This window comes from Octopus sinensis, linkage group LG2 (genome assembly GCF_006345805.1).
Source record: "Octopus sinensis linkage group LG2, ASM634580v1, whole genome shotgun sequence".
In the NCBI taxonomy this organism is placed as follows: Eukaryota; Metazoa; Mollusca; class Cephalopoda; order Octopoda; family Octopodidae; genus Octopus; species Octopus sinensis.
In genome coordinates this window covers 89,904,769-89,926,419 of record NC_042998.1, presented here as the reverse complement: position 1 = coordinate 89,926,419, position 21,651 = coordinate 89,904,769, and the positions used below count along the sequence as shown (strand labels likewise).

At 36.8% G+C, this 21,651-nt stretch overlaps 1 protein-coding gene across 3 annotated transcripts in view; it reads right to left on the bottom strand.

Moving 5' to 3' along the window:
- Positions 1-21,651, bottom strand: part of LOC115232432 (epidermal growth factor-like protein 7) — a 53,676-nt gene that overhangs the window by 18,878 nt on the left and 13,147 nt on the right. For 2 of the 3 annotated variants that reach the window (XM_029802304.2, XM_036515194.1), the window contains exons 2-3: positions 20,063-20,194; positions 18,424-18,542 (exon numbers count right to left, since the gene is read on the bottom strand). In XM_029802304.2, coding sequence (XP_029658164.1) covers positions 18,424-18,542; positions 20,063-20,194 — 251 coding nt within the window. Of the gene's footprint in view, positions 1-18,423; positions 18,543-20,062; positions 20,195-21,338; positions 21,342-21,651 lie in introns of all 3 variants that reach the window. The other variant, XM_036515189.1, reaches the window with a different exon arrangement.

Sequence of the window (21,651 nt, the reverse complement as noted above, 5' to 3'; positions counted from 1 at the left end):
GTTTGGGACAGAGGAGCAAAGGTATGTACTGCCATAGAGGTCAGCTGCCCTGTAGATATAAATATCTCTTTGAAAATCAAAGAAAAAAAGTATATCTATGGACAACTGCTTCGAAACCTCCAGCTTCTATATCCAGACTACGTATTCATATTCATACAAATAATAATTGGAGAACTAGGTTTTGTTAGTAAATGCTTAAAGGAGAATTGGGATAAACTGGGATTTTCAGAAAGAGATCGATTGGCTAATTTGTACTTTAATTCATAGATTACAAGTGCAATCTGTGAGTGCAACAGTAAAAATATGCAAATGTGTATTTGTTCCAAATGTGTATTTGTCTGTATTAATTATATCCCAAAGATGGAGCCTTGTATCTTTGTTGGAAACTGGCTTCCTCCTCAGTGGGAGATTTATAATAATTAAAAAACAGAAGAGATATACATATACACATATAAGAAGCTGCAATAGCATTCCTCCGAAGGGTCCCTGAACTAATGTTACTCCACATATTGTATATCTTGGAGATCAGGGAGTCTCATCAGGTTAAGTCACTACTTCACCACATTGAGAGGTCACAGCTCTAGTACTATAAACATGTAATTAGAATAATCCTGGAAAGAATCGCAAGACATATTTGTCAAGCTGAACCAACCTGCAGGAGACATAGGGGTAAACAAAGAATGAGGTAGTTGGTTAATATCCATAGACTCTGTTGGTCACACTAGAGAATGCAGTTGGAAAGTCTAATGATGATTGGTTTTGATTAGATCTTACACACACACACACACACACACACACACACACACACATGTATAAATATATAATATCTGAAGCTGAGGACTCATTACACTAACAGTTAAAAACAGGTCTTATATGAAAAAATCAGTACACACCCTCTGCTCACCTCAAAAGGCAATATACAGATGTTGTGTGAACTACAACTGTTGAACAACAAGCATTTGTTAGCATGGCCCAAAAGATAGTGTGGAAGTTGACAGAAGCAGAGCCAAAATCTTGCATATAATTACACAAAGACCACTGCAGATAATGGATCAAGGTAGCCATCACTGACACAAGGGACACCTACCAAGATATCACACCCATATTCTTACTAAATATTGGAAGTCACTTACAGCTTAGTAACAGAGGTAAAATTCTCTGTCTTAAAGATCTTGCTGCATGCAATCAAACAATATGTATGGCACTTATAGAAATACATCTAACTTCTGACATAGAAGATGCAGAAATACACATGTCAGCACATGTATTTCATACTGACAGAAGAGAAAGAAGTCATGGTGATATTGCCTTGTACATCTGAGAACATGATACACTCCTAGAACTTTTGTTACACTTAAACTCAGTTTCTAATACTTTAATAATACTTATAAAGTAAATATGTTACATGCACAGCATATCATCCACCAAATATCTCAAAACATGATGATAAATTTGAGGATAACTTTTGATACACAAAGCAAGTATTGACCAACCTGGGCCAATACATCAACGTACACCTGGGTGACTTCAGCTTCCCAGATGTTAAATGGCCTGAAGGTCACATTATCTCTGCCGAATCATTACTTGAATTTTATTATATGCTGTTCATGGAACAAGTGATTCTTCAGTCAGCCAGGGGCAACAATGGATATCTGCTTCACAAATAATATGGACATCATCTATAATATGAAAATGATGATGACAGCTTTCTCAGACTATATATTGTAGAACTTACAATATACTGTCCTCAGTGAACTACAGGCATCTACCCTATGAGATGGACTCAAGCTATATCCAACTTGAATTTTCATGAAATAGACTATAACTCAATCTACAAACAGATTCACAAACAAAACTGTTTATGCAAGGTAATGACTTAAAACTCAGTCAGTTTATGTTGACAGTACAAGCTAAATGTATTAAATAAGTCCAGAAGGTAAAAAAAGACCAGTATACCCAAGAATAAAATCTACAGAGTCTAAAATATCCTTATGAGATGCAGAACAAAGAGCTCAAACTGGCTAAGTAAGCAACTGAAGGATGGTGTAAAGTCTAACTTATGAAGGACACTCCTAGAAATTGAAAACAAAATCAAATACTCTAATGAAAGGAAAGAACTGAGAGAGAGAAAGAGAGAGAGAGAGAGAGAGAGAGAGGAGAGAGAGAGAGAGAGAGAGAGAGAGAACAAAGCTGGGGAAAGCATAAAAACAAACTCTAAAACTTTCTATAAATTTTGCAAATAAAATAGCCATGATACAGTACAAAACAGGACCACTGTTCCAAGGGAATTGCTCATTGATTGCACACTCTAAAAAGATAAGTGAAGTGCTTGGGGAACAATTCAAAGTATCCACTTTGGATACATGCAAATAAATAATCCGACTGAGTTTTTTCATGCTAAAGCTTTATAACGGAAGGCAGTAACCATCAAGTACATTGATAAAAAATATAGATGTAACAGTAGCCACAGATGAAATGAACTTAAACACAGCAGCTGTCCCCAATGGTTTCCTAGATATTCTCTTGAAGTCATGAAGAGAAGATTTCACGAAACCATTTCAGATACTTTTCCAGTTTACATGCAAGTGGCAAACTTTCTAAAAAGCTAAAAGAAAGCATAATATGCACTATCTGTGAAAGCAGGAGCAGAAAATTAAAAAATATTTTTGTTGTTTTTGTAAAATCTCAGAAAATAATTAAAAATTCACATATCAGCAAAGTCATGGAACAAATCCTCAGAAAGAAACTGATAATATTCTTAGAAGAAAATGACTCTCTGAATGACTCAGCATGATCTCCTTCTGGGAAGAAGCTGCCTCACACAACTCTTAAAGCACTGTGACTGAGTTTTGATGCAGCCGCTTGACCATACATATATCAATGTGGTATATCTTGATTCTGCAAAGGCCTTCAGCAAGGTAGATCATGGCATGATATGTCACAAGTTGAAAGATCTTGGCATAACTGGTAAACTAGGGTCATGGCTACATAACTTACAAAAAAAAAATTATAGTAGTCAGACAATGGTGCCATCTCTAGGGAAACACGAATTCTAAGTCTTGCAAGCCATTACTGTCTGTAGTAGGTCTTTTAGACATGCCTATGATCACTCAAGCAGCCACTGCCACTTGCTACATTGATGATACAAAATTATCACAGGCAATAAAGAACTCTGACATTGTCTCAAGTTTCTAGCAAGACTTAAATGCAATATACAAGTGGGTTAGCAAAACAACATGCAATTCAATGCTTGAAAATTTCAAGCATTGTGCAGCTCATTGAGGTACCACAATCTGAATATAGAAGATCTGAAGGTACTGCAAGTCCAGAGTAACAGACTGTGAGAGACTTGGGTATCGGTATGTGTTATGATGCATCATTTCAAGTACACATTACCAGGATGGCAATAGAGTGTAGATGATTAGCAGGATGGATACCGAGAATCTTCAAGACAAGAGACCAAATAGATCATGTTGATCATGTGGAAAACCTTTGTTCTCAGTCACCTGGACTCAGGTGTGGTCACCATATAGTCTCAAACTAACAGCAGAGCTTGAAGTAATCCACTGCTACAATACTAAAATAATTGCTTCAGTGCACCAGATGAACTTATTGGGAGAAGCTGAAAAAACTATTACTTTATTTCCTGAAGTGAAGACGTGAGAAATATGCTATAATTTATCTGTAAAAAATCCTAGACGGGCTAGCACTAAACTTTGGCGTCAAAAGTTATACAAATGCCTGTATTAAATGCCACTACATAGTACCAAAAGTACCGTCAACTCCTTCTAAAGTGTGGACTGCAGAAGCTTGCAAGTCAAAGTCTTTTCAATGCACTTTCAAAAGAATTTAAAATTCACACAATGTGGATGTGAAGGTTTTCATTGGATATCCTCTTATCTATGATACCAGATGAGCCAACAACAGGAAATACAGACAAGGACAGCAGTGTCAAACTCTCTCATATGCCAAGTGATCCAACAATCAGAAAAAAAGCACACGCAAGCGTGGTGATATGGTATACCACCACCCAGAAGAAACCAATCACAGAAAAGGTCTGTAGAAAGGGTAGAAAATCACGGTGGTGCTTCAGTATGACTGCAGATGCATGGCAGAAATAATGTATAAAAGAAAAACAATCTATCTATCTATCTATCTATCTATCTATCTATCTATCTATCTATCTATCTATCTATCTATCTATCTATCTATCTATCTATCTATCTGCCTGCCTGTCTGTCTGTTGTCTGTTTGTCTGCATGTATGTGTGTATGGATGTATGTATGTATATATGTATGTGCGTGTGTATTTATATATATATACGTATATAGGCTTAGAGAAGAATGAAGCTAGTATTCTCAGTAAAATATGCAATATCAGTGTGTACGACATATGCAAAGTGCTGAAATATTGAGAGAAAAATTGGGCATAACTCCACACAATGTGGATGTGAAGGTTTTCATTGGATATCCTCTTATCCATGATACCAGATGAGCCAACAGCAGGAAATACAGACAAGGACAGCAGTGTGAAAGACTGGTTTGTTCCTGTGATTCATATGAATGGGGAAAACTGTGATGGCTGAAACGAAGGAACAGCGTGCTTCCGTGAAATTCTGTTTTCTGCTGAAGAAAATAGCGGCCAAAACAGTTGTCATGCTTCAAACTGTTTACAAGAATGCTTCCATGAGCAAAACAAGTTAACGAGCGTTTTTCACGCTTTAGGAATGGTCACTTGTCGCTTGAAGAGCAACCTCGTTCAGGGCGACCGTTGACCCCCCCCCCACAAATGAATGAAAATGTCACGAAGATTCATGAACTTGGAGGACTGTCACCGAACAATTGACGAACTTGTTGATAAGATTGGTGTGTCATGGAGCTTCTACCATGGAGCTTCTGCGCCCATATATATTTTTCCTTCTGGCCACGCCTGCACCCATATATATATTCGTTGCTATTATGCAAAATGCCGTAAGCCCAAAACGTTGCTTTTTCAGAAAACGAAAAAATCGTTTTACCATTCCATAACAAAACCGTTGTACTACACTTTGACAATTTTTGATATTTTTGGCATCTGAAGCAGCTGGAGATACGATAGCTTGACCAAAAGAACAGCTATTGCAAGCAAAAATGAATATTGAAAAAACAACGCATTTGGCCAAATTTGGACTTACAACAGTTTAACATAATAGCAACAATATATATATGTATTTATATATATATGTGTGTGTGTGTTTGTGTGTGTGTGTGTGTGTGTGTGTGTGTGTGTGTGTGTGTGCGTGCGTGTGTGTGTGTGTATACATATACACATGCACACAAGAATACTTTGAAATAACATGGACTAAGACAAACCTCAACAGAAACCCTGACTATATTATCTTTGATGAGACGTCTGTATAACTAACAGAACCCTGCTACAGTAAAGGAGAAACATCAAAATCAAATTCCATCTATTTCTAATGAGATAACGTCTCTTGGGGAAATATTTCTATTGACCCACAGTATTGAAACCTAATTGCACCACATCTGGTGCCATAGTTGAGAATTACATCCGAATTTTCAGGTAAACTTGGTGCCCTCTAGCCGATAATTCGAAAACTGAGATAAGGAAGATAAAAGTCATGCATTACTTTCAACAAATGTAGTTTGTGAAGGTTGACTGATAATGTGGAAGCACTCCGTCGGTTACGACGATGAGGGTTCCGGTTGATCCGAATCAACGGAACAGCCTGCTCGTGAAATTAACGTGTAAGTGGCTGAGCACTCCACAGACACGTGCACCCTTAACGTAGTTCTCGGGGATATTCAGCGTGACACAGAGTGACAAGGCCGGCCCCTTTAAATACAGGTACAACAGAAACAGGAAGTAAGAGTGAGAGAAAGTTGTGGTGAAAGAGTACAGCAGGGATCACCACCATCCCCTGCCGGAGCCTCGTGGAGCTTTTAGGTGTTTTCGCTCAATAAACACTCACAACGCCCGGTCTGGGAATCGAAACCGCGATCCTATGACCGCGAGTCCGCTGCCCTAACCACTGGGCCATTGCGCCTCCACTGACTGATAATATTTCTAACCTCACCAACAAATATTACTGAAATATGCCTCCTTGACTGCCTGTACATATCTCCTCCATCTCTCTCCCCATCTATCTATCTCTCATATATATATATATATATATATATATACACGCGCACACACGTGTATTTACGTATACAGACTTCTTTTTCCATTTTCTCTCTCTTTCTGTATATAATATATATATTATATAATATCCTTTAATATACACATGATTTAAATTCGAGCTACTATTAACTTCATACCTCTGAAGACACCATGTATAGTGCGGCATATATTTCCAAGCTATCATTTATCTCTCACTGGATGGTGTACTTTTTGTTGATACCACCGATAACGGATCAGTATATAATATAATATAATACAATATAATATAATAAAATATTATATCTAATGTAATTTAGTAAATATATATATATATATTTGCATATACAGTGGCGGCTCGTAGATAAAATTAGTAAGTGTGCTGCTCAGAAAATTTTTAGCCGTTGTTTTAATATTGTGTAAAAGTAAACAACATATAAAAAGAAAATTTATACATAAACTTGATCGCATTTTAGACATTGCCGGGTAGTGTGTTTAATTTGTTCACTGAGCACCGCCGCGAATTTTCCCTTGTTTTTCAAAAGTCCCCCCTAAATCACAAAATAAGGCGGGGAAATGTGCCCTGTTTTTCAAATCCTGGCAGCAACACTGAAGCGGGAAACAGGATAATAATCTAATTCTACACGTTATCACATTCAAGAATATAAACACGTGTTTAAGCGCAACTCACGCGGTGTCAAAAAAAAAATCACTTTTCACTCGCCACTGTCGTACACACAGTGCTCTCTCTTCCTAGTGTGAAGCTTCCTATCTCGGATATGTGAGTATGCGCACAACAACAAAACACCGCGTTGCTGGGACTGTGAAGCACGCAATTCTATATTAGGATTTTTGTATTCTTTCATAAACTTGGGTATGGCTACTGACATTAAGTTTAAGGATTATATAATGTAGGGGAGACCGAATCTAGTTGTTACACAGGTAAGTTGTTACAAGCCCGTTGTTTCCAACTTCAAGAAATAGGTGGCACTCGGGTCTCTACCTCGTGAAGGCCAGCTCCATAGCATCATGACTGCACATATGTATTGCACTGGCAGGCTGTCACCAGGAAAGGTATGGCCCAAGAAACGATTTTTTACTCCAAAAGTGATATTTTGACAGGAAGTTATTTTCTTAAAGTAGTTTGCGGCTCATTAAGAAGTGTTGGAAGTTGCCTTCGATACATGAAGGTGTCTCCTGGATGCTATGCTTTGCTAGTGCTGTATACGAGGTAATCCCAAGAAATCCATGGTCGGGGCTAATTGTTACAGTGTATCAACTTACCCCAGGCATGTAACAACTTATCTCTTCTGATTCAGTTTAACACACCATGCCTAGAAATTACAAAAGGAAGACTAAAAGGGGGGATACCTCTCCTGATGTCATGGAAAGAGCCGCCAGAAAAGTTGTGGATGAAAAGAAATCGTTATGGGATGTTGCCGTAAAACAGCGTATAGAAGATGAAATAAACGAACAGAAATCCAAACCAAAGAAGGCAACTGGTACAGAAAAGGCAACAAAGGGAAGGGAAAAGTCAAGTAAAATAGGTAAAGGCAAAGGGAAGCAGCCTCGCAGCAGGCAAGTCGCCGATTGGAAATGCCTTGTTTGCTCAGATTGGTATTCTAACTCCCTTCCAGGTGAAGAATGGGTGCAATGCATGATCTGTATAGACTGGGCACACACTGACTGTACCGATGGACGACAGGACTTTCTGTGTGATGAGAAGTTAATGGAGGACGATTCCGACTAGATGGCACATGTAACAATGGGGAAATTGGCCGATAAGGACTCTCAGTATCATAGTTAGGATATTAGGTGGTTCAAAGCACAGTTAATTAATTAAAATAATACTTCCTAGATGCAAGAAACAGGAGACATGTTCATTTTAAACTTGTTAACATAATTCCGAGTTATCGACAGTTGTAACAAAGTACCCCAGCAAGTGTCACAACGTACCCCGCACTCGGGAAAATTGTTACAGCTGACACCACCTCATTAATTAGAACCTGTCTAATTGATGTTACGTAATTTCTGTTTTTTGCTGGTGATAATAAATAGAGATGTTTCACTAATTAAATCTGAAAAGAAACTTCAGATGTGTTCGTTTATATGGGTGTCAGGGCAAAAAAAAAATGAAAAATGTAACAACGGGATCCGGTCTCCCCTTTATGGTAATGGCGTTGATGACTAAGTAAACCAATCCTTGCATGGAAGAGTCGATGGCGTTGACTGCGTAGTAATATTGGTGGAGAACGAGTTTAATTTTGTCGAACCTTTCTCTCCTATCGTTTCATTTCTTCTTTTTCTTTTCTAGTGGCTTCTAAGTTTTTGGTTCCGATGGTAATGGAACAACGCTAGGTGGTACGGTTTCGGACTTGTGTTTCAAACGATTTAGGTTCAAAACCAGTGGCTTTCAGTGTTGTTTTTAGTTGGTCTTTGTATTTTCGTGGTCTTTTCCTTGAAGTGAGCGCGCTGAATACGACTTGGTGTGGGAACTTTGACTCTTCCATTCTTGCTATATGTCCTGACCATCAAAGACGGTGTTTCATGATCAGCGAATCGATGCTTTGACTGTTGGCTCTTTCCAGTACTTTGTTGTTGCTCACACAGTAGTCCCATTTGATGCTCAAGTCTGAACGAAGCTTTTGTTGGTAAAAGCGTTCAATTTTTGGATATGGCGACAATATAGAGTTCAGGTTTTACAATCATATAGCAAGATTAAAATGGCAAGTGCATTATAAACCATAATTACGTTATGTTCATATCTTTATTGTTGAAGAAGCGTTTGATTAACTTTCCAAATGTTCCATGTGCAGCTTGAATTCTGTATTCCACATCCTTTTCTACGCTACCTAAATACGGAAAATGCTCTACTTGTTCGAGAAGTGTATCAGAGATGATAATATCAAAATCTGGTAAATTAGTATTTGGGGTTGGTTGTGCAGGGACCTTGATTTTCTTGATGTTTACTGTGAGGCCAAAGCAATGGCAAGCCATAGCAAAGTTGTTCACAGGCTGTTGTTCTTTTGAATGTCAGAAGTTCTGAGATGTGTTACGTGTGTGTTAGATGTTTAGACCGAAGTCTACTAAAATTGAAAAGTTCTCTAGCATATCGGAATCTGATGCCAACTCCTGAATTGTCTGGAGGGTGTTCGTGAAGCATCGCAGCTAGATTCAAGGAGAATAGCGTATTGTATGTATGTATGTATGTATGTATGTAGTATGTATGTATGTATGTATGTATGTATGTATGTATGGTTAACAAAGCATATATGTACTCCACAGGTTACATTATAATGGATATCAAAAGTATACAACAAATGTTCATATATGTTATGAAATATTTGCGGGCCATAGCACTGAGTCTGCCCGATGAAAGAATGAACGGAATGAGGCAACTTCTAATATACGATTTAAAGAAAATACGCGCAGTGTTGCGTAGTTTTACTTCACAACGCGCCTTCTACAACAGGAAGATTTGCTTTAAGAATTCATCAGTGTTAAAAAAAAAAGAGAAATAAATGTTACACAGCAGTAAAAGGATGTTAGTTACGTGGAGCTAAATCTAGTACGGTATGAGAATACGCAAAAGACGGGTGCACATAAGTCAAACACTTTTATATCTAACCAAATAAAACTGCTTTTCGTAAATGTGCTCAACATGGAATTAACTCCATAAGAACATGTTTAGTAACAAGACACACACTTTTATCTCTCTCTCTCTCTCTCTCTCTCTATATATATATATATACCTGTGTGTGTGTACCTGTTAATCTATCTCTATCTGTATATATACTGTGGGGTTCCGAATAGTTTCCTACTACCAAATTCCGCTCTGAAGTATTGGTTAATTCTACATTATAGTAGACGATGCATCACTAAAATGCTGCACGATGTAATGGAGACTGGAACCACGTTGTTGCGAAGCGACCGTTTTAACCGCTCAGTCCTTCCTTAAAGTTATTATAAACCGCTGATGTTGGCTCTAGTCTTGTTAAAGTTATTATAGAGTCTTGAAATATTTCACTACTGTTCTCTGTTTGATGTTGGCTCTTAGGTTGTTTTTCTAAACGCTGTTTTGATATAGTTTACAATTATTCGTATCACTATTACTGGCTTCAAAATGTTCGTTAGAACTATTATTACACCACAATAATTTTTCAGTATTTATTTAGCATTAGATTCATAGATATTTTTGAAGATGTTATTATATTCTCATATACTTTAGTATTGTTCTTCTTGGCGGCTTGGTACAAGAGTTATTTTTAGTGTTGTTATTGTAGCCATATAATTTTGCAGAAGGTAAACAGTAGGAGCCAAGGAAACTAGTGACGGCATAATACTTCTTGCTGGGTCTGCGTCACACGATATTTTTAGAGTTGTTATTTTCAAATATATTTTCGCATTGCTCTTAATTTTTAGCGCATCAGTTTGTAACAGAGTGGCGGTCAAAATGCCTTACGTTATTTTTCAAGTACATTCGCCGAGATCAACTTTATAATTCTTCCTTTAGGCAATGATAAAATAAATGCCAGTTGAACATTGAAGTTGATTTTATCGAAATTTAAGTCCTTGTGTCTAAGTTAGTAATGGTATTGTGCTTACTCATATTTCTTCCAACAAAATTCAAAGAGACCACAGGATGGTTTCCCCTGTTTACCGTTATCAAACAGCTGGATTCCTGCTACAGTTAAAGGCAACCGGAAATATTTTTAGTTAACTTGTTAACAACAGCTGTTGCTGTTAGGGACAAGCAGCTACCATAACAATATCTAACTACGCAACACTTCACAATCCGAGGTCTCTGCCCCAGCTACTGATGTATCACGCACTATACAATAGCCTAATTGTAACATTCTTGTTGGGGGCATGAGTAACATACTCATTTTAATATCGACGCCATTTAGAAAACTGGCCTTTTGTGCTTTTATTCATGTATTTATTTCTTTAATACTTTTCTGATAAATTCATATATTCTGCGTCTTAACATTTTAATTAACAACATCAACACTGGCTGTTTTTTTCTTACTATGTACAAAAGCCTCTATATGCTAATGGAGGAGTGGAACTGAGAAGTTATATTTTTCGAAGAGCAATAATAACTAAAGTGAAATTAAATAATTTCGGAAAGATTCTAAAACCAGATAGAAAATTCGACTTACTATGAATTTAACTATTATTCCTTGCCATTACAGTTTTATTTCCTCTTTTAGGTAGAGAATGAAAGCGCGTAGCCTAGTGGTTAAAGTGTCGGGTTCATGATCGTAGAGCTTAGGGATCAATTCCTGAAGCGGGAGGGGTGCTCATGACCTTCAGCAAATCATTTTATTTCACGTTGCTCCAGTCTTAGCTACAAATGAGATCCAGTCAATATTGGTTAAGCCGTCTCTTTTCATCTCCCATAACTTGGATGTTCCGTTGAGTCAACGGTTAGGGGGCCAACATAGGCATCCAAAACAGTTAGCTAAAGTATGGTACATGTCATCAAGCCATACTCGCTCGCAGGTGATGGCTGGCTGTACTTTTAAAAAAGAATTTTTATGGGGTAATTGTAAATTTATTTTATTTATTCCGAAGTGATTAAAAGGAAATTGTAAATTAGAACTCTGCAGATTGAAAATACATCCTGAAAAATATGTAGTCTTGCGTTCTAAAGCTGTACTAGAAGTTGAAAAGAAGAGAAAATATTTATTGCTTCAAAGAAACGTACATGTACAACACAGGTAACTATAGGAACTCGGAGTGATGTAATATTTTACTGAAAACCTAACATTACACACACATTCAAATATATGTATATAAGATGGTGAATCGTGTATGCAGAGCATCGAAGACTAAATAGCTAATAGAATACCAGCTTTCTCTATGCTGTAGACATGTGAGTATTTGAACATGAACCAAATAGAGTAAAATAACGTAAAAGTTGTGTCTAAATGCGCTCCATCTGCTTACTTATTACATAGAAAGTATATAGGAACCTTCCGCATGATGCCTATTTACTGCTAGAAAAACTAAGCTGTTGCGTTTAGAGTTTTCGTCTGGACACCATTTAACGCTGGTGATGTAGCATGATTAGCACTTTTTTCTTTGCTTGCTGTAACTCTCCCACATACAGATGCACAATCTCTTTATCTTTCTGATACCTTTTCTCATACAGATACTCTTTTTCTACATTTCACACACATATTTTTCTTTCTTTCTTTCTTTCTTTCTTTGTGAGTAAGTGGGTGTCTGTGCGCGCGCGCGAGTATTTGTTAAAATTGTTTTTAAAAGTCAGAACAATAAAAGTTGAAATAATGAAGAGAAAACAGGAGTACGGAAGAAAAAAGAACCCAGTTTACATTTTACTATGCACTTCCACATTTAGGTTAAAAGCCTTTCTTCATTAGAAAACAGGGGATGATGTTGAACCGGTATTTTTTGCACAGATATGTTGGGTGTGAGGTTTGCAACCAGTGCAGACAAGTGTTCTTTGGAAGTTCACGCCTCTTGTTAAAACCAATTCTAAAAACGAGTATAGTCCCTTTAATCTTCGAATTACTGATATTCATTCTGAGGCATTGATGATAACTGTGATGATTTGGATGCGACATTTCTTCAGACGTTTGCGAATATACAGTTTGCAGACAGTGTTTCTGTCTGGAGTGTCCGCTCCATTTATTGCAGAATATTTGGTACACTACGTTGATAGAGCATTTAGCCAGTGTACATATTTTTGGTCACCGCTCTGTTGGTAGACAAAAGCTTGCTTGTCAGAATATAGTGGTCTCAGAAAGCATTTGCCCTCCTTGGAGGTGTAAACCTTCTTTGAGGGTATTTAGCATGCTGTTATTTGACGAAAGATAGTGGTAGTTAACTAATAAAACAGTTTGGGACTATTTGGTGTTGGAACTATTTATCTACTGCTCATAGCACCTGTTGTGTATGTGGGAAATTTCATTTTGTATTTAGGCGGTCTTTGCTCTAGTGAGCAAAGCTGATACGTAGTATAGAAATTGTTCCTTTCTGAGCACTTTGCTGTAGAAGTTGGATCCGTTATCTGTGATCCAGCTGAGAGAGAGAGAGATGGAGGGAAGGAGAAAGAGAGAGAGAGGGGGAGAGAGAGATGGAGGGAAGGAGAGAGAGAGAAAAATCAGTAGATCAGCTGACCAGCTGGTCCACTGGTTTTGTCACGCTGGAGGGGAGTGGTTCGCTCCCTTACTCGCAATATATATGACACAGGTTGTGTGTCGTTATCCAGCTGGGAAATGTTTTCCTGCGGTTAAAATGTAGTAACAAAGTTGTGCATGGAACAGCCACGCAGAAGTAGCAACAAACGTTACTCTCTCTCTTTCTCTTCTCTCTCTCTCTCTCTCTCTCTGTACATATATATATATATATATATATATATAATATATATATATATACATACATATACAAAGGCAATTCTTCTCGAAAGACATTACCCAGCATCACTAGTTGACAATGGAACAGAACGGGCCAAATCAATTACTACTCAAGACTTACGAAAGCAAAAACACACTCACAGTACAGTAAATAGCCTCCCCTATCTCTCAACACACAATCCAAGAAATGCAGAAGCTTACACAATTATATAATATGCCCTATTCATAAAGGAGGTGGCAGAGCGGAGGCCAAGAACTACAGACCTATCTCTCTGACCTCACAGATCAGCAAGGTCATGGAACGAATAATCAGAAGGAAACTAATCACCTTCCTTGAAGAAAATGACTTGCTGCCTGACACCCAACATGGTTTCCGACCAAGAAGAAGCTGCCTAACTCAGCTCCTACAACACTATGACTGGGTGCTGAAACGACTGCTCAACCACTCAAATGTGGAAGTGATATATCTCGACTTTGCAAAGGCCTTTGATAAAGTCGATCATGGAATGATATGTCACAAACTGCGTGATCTTGGCATAGTTGGAAAATTGGGAGAATGGCTTCATGACTTTCTGAAGGATAGAAGCCAGCAAATAGTGAGCGGTGTTCCGCAAGGCACTATTTTGGGACCACTACTGTTCATAATGGCCCTCTCAGACATGCCCTCAGCCACGCAGAGAGCCACGATCACAAGTTATGCAGATGATGCAAAAGTTTCACAGGCAATACAGAACCCTGAAGACACTATGCATCTGCAATGTGAGCTGGACAAAATATACAAGTGGGCTGAAAAGAATAGCATGCAGTTCAATGCTGAAAAGTTTCAAGCTTTATGCTATCAGCATGCAAAACTAAATGCAATACACAATAAATACACTGTACCTGGAGAGATTGCAATCTCAGAGGCACAATCAGTGCGAGACCTGGGTATTTACATGAGTGATGATGCAACCTTTCATGTGCATGTTGCTAAATTGGCAATGAAATGTAGGCGGCTGACCGGATGGATTCTTAGAACCTTTAGAACAAGAGACCAGGAAACCATAATGGTCCTCTGGAGGACACTTGTCCTAAGCCACTTTGACTATTGATCTCAGCTATGGTCACCATCCAGTGTCAAGTTAATCACAGAACGAGGTGATCCAACGAATCTACAGGAAGAAGATAGCCTCTGTGCAGCATATAAGCTACTGGGAAAGACTCAAGAGATTAAGACTCTATTCCTTAGAGCGTAGGCGAGAAAGATATGCCATAATATACATATGGAAGATCCTAGAAGGACTTGTCCCAAACTTTGGCATCGAGAGTTACACAAATACTAGAACTTGGCGCCATTCATAGTGCTAAGGACTCCAAATTTGCCATCAAGATGTAGGACAAGATACTGTGATAGCCTGGGCTTCAGAGGCCCACAGCTCTTCAATATCCTCCCGAAGAACCTGAGAGACCTGCAGGAGGTGCAGATGAGGGCAGCTGCATCGAACTCTCTCATGCACCAAATGGCAATTGCTAAAAAGCATTCGTGAAGTAAAATCATGTAGCAACACCAAATGGCGGTGCCCCAGCATGGCCACAGCTTGTGAGCTGAAACTAGATAAAATAAAAATAATATAGATACTTCTAAACAAACATGATTTTTAATGAAATCCTAATATTTTCTATGAGCTTTTTAATATTTTCTCAAGATTTTTCCTTTATCAAATAATGTATATATGTATTGTAATATTTTGTGACAACCAGTACTTAACACAACAAAGTTTTTACAAAACTTTTACATTTTACTTTTGATATTCTTTTTCTAAAAAAGTGAAACCGGTCAAGTGAATAAACACTTTTTAAAATTGCATTTTCAAACCTTTCATATATATTTTCACTCGTGCGGTATTTTGCAACTTCACTTTATATATATATATATATATATATATATATATATATATATATGCATATATGGGTACAGGACGTTACAAAACATAAGCAACATGAAATTCGAAGGCAGTTGCTCCCGCGAACCAAAATAAAATTTAGGATTTGCAGATGATCTTAGTTACAAAACCAGGACAGTGGAGACATACAACAAACCAAACGAAAACAAACATGGAGGGCCGTTAGGCCAGACGAGGTAAGGTAGCGAACGCTGATATATATATATATATATATATATGTGTGTGTGTGTGTGTATGTATATATATATATATATATACAAGATAAAAATGGAGAAATACATCTAAATCAAATATCAATTACCAGATAATACTCAATCACATACTTTATTAAACCACCACATAAGAGACTGTAGGGTTAAATATAAAAAGCAGAACAAATCAGTGTACATAAAGGAATGTACATAAAAAAGTGTACATAAAAGAGTAATGTTGTATAATAAGTAGAATATATATAAAAGAGAATATAAATACAAGTAAATATAAATATAAGTATAAATTAGATCTTACAGCTGTTTCGGCCATGTCGATAAGTATGTCTCATTTTACCAATATTAGCCCTTTATGGTTGGTCAATATATAGATATAAATGAGACATTTACAAAAATATCACAAGGCCTCTTCGGAGATTATGTAATATAACTATGTCTACATATATACCCACATGGGTGTGGGTGCGTACCCACAATCCAACATATATATATACATATGAGTGCACATATACTCACACTCCTATACATATAAAAATATACATTTACATAATGATATAAATAAATAATATAAATTAGTAAACATATATATCTGTTCCACACTCAATGTCTCAGTTTTTCGACGTAATATTGTGATAATAAACATACACAAATTAATACCTAGATGCAAATATACATAGTCAATAGTACATTATATTACTTCATAATAATTTCTAAAGTGTCATTAAAGTTAGCATCAATATCGTTGTCAATACCATTAATGTTATCATTATTATCATTCATAATATTATTAATAACTCTTACATTATGATCCAGAGCGGAATATATGTATGTCCGTGTTCCAGTTAATAATTTTCCTCATGACATAAATACACTATTGGATTTGAATTTAAAATTATCATTATCTTCCTCACGGTTGGTCAATTGAGAACCGCCCGACCTCCACCACACCGTACAAGCAAAACATACACATCCACATCTAACCCTAAACCCATACATCCACACAGAAACTCACACACACATGAATACTTCCCGACACATCTCTACAATAAATTGGAGAGTGCATGTCTGTCATCGCATGGCTTATAGACATATCAGTACAGGCAGCAGTGTCTAACACTAACACACACACTCACACGCACATTTAACCCTACAGTCTCTTATGTTGTGGTTTAATAAAGTATGTGATTGAGTATTATCTGGTAATTGATATTTGATTTAGATGTATTTCTCCATTTTCTTATCTTGTATTAGTAATTTGTGGTAAATCATTTTACCTTTGCCCATATAATACAGTAAATGAATTGATTGCATCGCAATCATTAACATTTATGTATTAACTTTGTTGGGTACTTCACTAGCAGTATATTGGATATATGTTATCCCATAGAGGGTTGCATTTACAACCCCTATCTCAATTTGTATATATATATATGTATATATATATATATATATATATATATATATAATATATATATATATATTATATATATATATATATATATGTATATATATATACGGAAAAGAAGCAGACTCAAAAATATAGAGCAGTAATATATTATAAGCAGTTACGTATATGTCCGGTCATAGAGTGACCAATGGTTTTGCATCCATAAAGCGTTTAACCCTATGAACGACTCGTCAGACCCTAATGGCGGCGGTATAAATCCGTTACGGTTAGTTAATTAGTAAACAAAGAATAAACTTTGTGAGTCGGCAAGAGTAAAGTTATTTTCCTTAGACCAGTTTAGATTGCAGTCCATATGAGCTAAAGTGGCGAATGGGGAACCTTCACCCTTAGGTTGCTTCTATCCAGTAAGAACTTTTCTTGTTCTAATCAATGAACGAGGAATCCCATGCTTGCAGCAGGCAGCGTTTGCAGAGATTCCTCATTCGCCACTGTAGCCCACATAGACTGCAGCGCTAAACTGGTCAAGGGAGATAACTCACTCACGCCGAACCATAAACTTTACTTTTTGTTTACTAATTAACAGACCGTTACGGATTTCTATCTCCAGTTTGAAGAAGTATATGTCCTCCATCATTAGGGTTTGGCAAGTAGTCCATAGGGTAAGCGTCTTATGGATGCGAAATCATTCGTCACTCAATGACTGGACATATATTGAACTGCTTATAATATATACATACATACATACATACATACATACATACATACATACATACATACATATATATATATATATATATATATATATTGGTAAAAACGGTAAGATAACAAAAGAAAGAAAGAGACCTAAAATTATGTAAATAGAGGAAATTTATCTGTAAAATAATGTGACAATTATTCAATAGCCAAGATAAAACTTTGAGTTTTTTCCACCTCGGCATCCGAAACACAGAGTTTTATCTTGGCTATTGAATAATTGTCATATTATTTTACAGATATATACATATAAATTATAATAAGGGTGTTGAATGATTACAACACCAGTCTGCTAGAAATAGACTAAGCGAGAATTTATAAAATAATTTGGATAGTTCTTTCCCGATCATCAGTGGCAACATACCGAACTTTGAAATACAGGTACAACTCGCTTTTGCCAGCTGTTTGAATATAAAGTGTCTTGCTCAAGGACACAACGCGTCGCCGGGAATTGAACTCATGTCATTACGATTGTGAGCCGAATACTCTAACCACTAAGCCACGTGCCCTCACACACATACGCACGCACGCACACGCGCGCGCGCGCAACAAATGATTAACCTACTTACGTTTGAGACATGCATTTTCTCTTTGAGAATGCTGACTCCATCCGGGACAACACGTGTACATCACTTGATGTTCTGCTTGAAATCGTATGACGTAACGGACAATTTTTTGTTGAACAACCCTGAAGAAAAGGAAGGTGACATTTAAACAACGAAATATACTCCTTATTGAGTGATCTCCAAAGATTTGATAGTAGTGTTAAGTAAAAAATGGATTAAATCTATAATCAAACCTGAACGACGATATTACCAATGTTTTCCCATTTTTAAATCGAAAGGTTTTCACATGACGGAAATGTCTCAATTATTTCTAGAATATATAGCAACCATGTAGAGGTTTGGGGCTAGCGAAGACGGTTGTAACGTTTAACAGCATTTGATATGCCATTGTATCTAAATCTAGGTCAATATCTGTTACGTGGTCTGATCAATAAGTATCCGACCTGTTGCCACAATAACAAAACTAAAGCACGCAGAGTAAAATCCGCTTAGCACAGATTGACTTTGATCTCTCCTATGCATGTGCATTAAGTTTTAACGTTCTAGCTCACTTCCGCTGTTTACAGAAGGGCTTGGAACGAAGGCGTGTAGCGTGTGATCGTCGCATTGACCATGACAGAAAGTTGAGTAGAGCATCTGCATCAAATTTTGCCAAACGCTTGGCGATACTTGCTCAAAGGCCTACGCAAAGTTTTCAAAAGGTTTTCATCATTCTCGACGCAATCAAGGAGATCTTGTGCAACTGAAACCCGAGTGTCTTTTTGGTCAGCTGAAAGCAATCTTGGCACAAACTTGGCAGACACGGTCTCATACCCAAATCTTCAGTGATAATGGACTGAACTGAACCGTAACTAATCTACACATTCTCTGATAATTCACGGATGGTCATTCGACGATTTCCCCTCACAGCTGCACGCACATCTGCGGTATTTTTCTCAGTTCTGCTGGTTGCGGGTATCCCAGAACGTTCGTCAATATCGACATTTTTCAACCACCTTGGAAACGTCTGAATCACTCGTACACTTGTGTGCCGCTCAGAATCTCCTTTCCATACACTTTCTGCAACCTTGCGTCGGCCGCTGAACAGGTATCGCTATGACAACTTTCTCTGTCATGGTCAATGTGACGATCACACGCTACACACGTTAACAGCGGAAGTGAGCTAGAACGTTAGAACTTAGTGCGTACGTACAACAGAGTTCAAGGTCAATCTTTGCCAAGCGGCTTCACTTTGCGTACTTTAGCTTCGTTGCTATGGTAACAATCCGGATACTTATTGTTCATACTTCGTATTCCTCCATTGCATATATTTTTTATAATCTATGTATTTTCTTTTATTGCATTTCTTTTTGTTTTATTCGAATCCCTTTAAAACATAATACGCATTTTCTAACATCTTCACATCATACTTTGTTGTATGCTGTATAATATGTATATCTTATGTATGTTTTAAAAATATTTATTATTTTCGACTTTCTTTGATGATGTATCAAATACTTTTTAACGTTACAACCGTCTTCACAGGCCCCAAACCTAGGTCTGTTCCATCGAGTCGACCTGAAAATATTAACAACAGTATTAACAATGTGCAGCCTCCTATGGTGACAGAGATAATCGATGAATAAGCAAAATTCAGGCTTACTTTAATGTGGAGCAATATCCAGTCACAGATGATCTACATGGTCTCATAACTCGCTGATATATGGGATGTGAAATGGTTTCTTGCTCTCGAATTGGTGATTGGACCACCCTCTGTTTTTGACAAACGTGACGTCTAAGATACAAAGAAATTACAGTGCAAATAACACCAGAAAATAATTCAGCAGCATCTGTTTATTTCAATGGTGGTTAAAGAATTTATGTTTTGTTACTTTTTTGTTAATAACTGGTTAGTTGTATATTTTGTTGCTCATGAAGCATATATTTAAACACTGAAATATTAAAGGGCATGCGGGAGAGATTCGAAAGATAGAAGAAAACACCCAGGTTTATATATATATATGTATAAAAAAATATATATAAAAATATAAAATGGGACAAGAACGCAAAACATTCAAATAGACGACACAAAAAACAGACGGGTCATTCGAAGCCTCTAATCTTCAGTCTAGAACCGGATCATCCTCGCAATTTCGGCTGATTAATCTTGAGATCGCTTCAATCCGGCCAGCCCCAAGGAAAAACTAAGCTACGAGAATTAGATTTCTTGGAAAAAGGATCGAATGTATACGAAACAAGGACAGAAAAACGGACGATGCCACACGAATATAAATATAAAAAACAAAAAGTAATACGAATATAAATACAAAAAACAATAATAATAATAATAATAATATAATAATAATAATAATAATAATAATAACAGGACAAAAACAACAGGCGTCTTTCGACTTTAGACAGTTCAACTTAGCTGGCGTGTTTGAAAAATAATGCCTTACGGCAAGAGAGAGTGCCTAGGATTGGAGGGACAAAAGAAAGGCAGGGTCAGTGAGGTGCAAAGTGAGAAAGGCAGAGAAATGTGAGAGAGTGGGGGAAGAGGAGACCAAAGAATCAAAGAGGCATATATATATATGTATGTATGTATATATATATATGTATGTATGTATATATATACACATATTACATATATTGTTATTATTATTATTATTATTATTATTATTATTATTATTATTATTATTATTATTATTAGGCTTAGGCATAGCGATAATAATAACCTGGTGTTAGTACTCAACATAAATATACTTTAGAACAAAGTATTCATCAAATACAGAACAGTAATGAGAAAGGGAATAAGAAATTATGTCATGAGATTTTAATTTTTATACACACACACAAACAAATTTACGTTACTAAGGAGACATACAAACACAGCAAATTTAATTTTTTTCTCCGTAGATTATAAAAAAAGATCGAAGAACTGCCTTAATCGATTTTTGAATCGTATTGGGCTCTCATCAGAAGTATCTACATCATTTGACCAATACCAGAGAAAGAACTAACCAATCTGTTTATCTACACAAGTTCAGAAGCCTCATAGAACTGGAGCTACTGTATCAACAGCCTGTCGTCGGCTTACCATCATCACAACCTCTATGGATCGTACAAAGGACAATGAATATACATTTACTATACAATCCAAGCTATAAATGAAGATAAATAGTATTCTACTGGTGCAATATTCAACTATTAAAGTTGCCAAAGTGTTAATTCTGTCCTTTATTAATATTATTT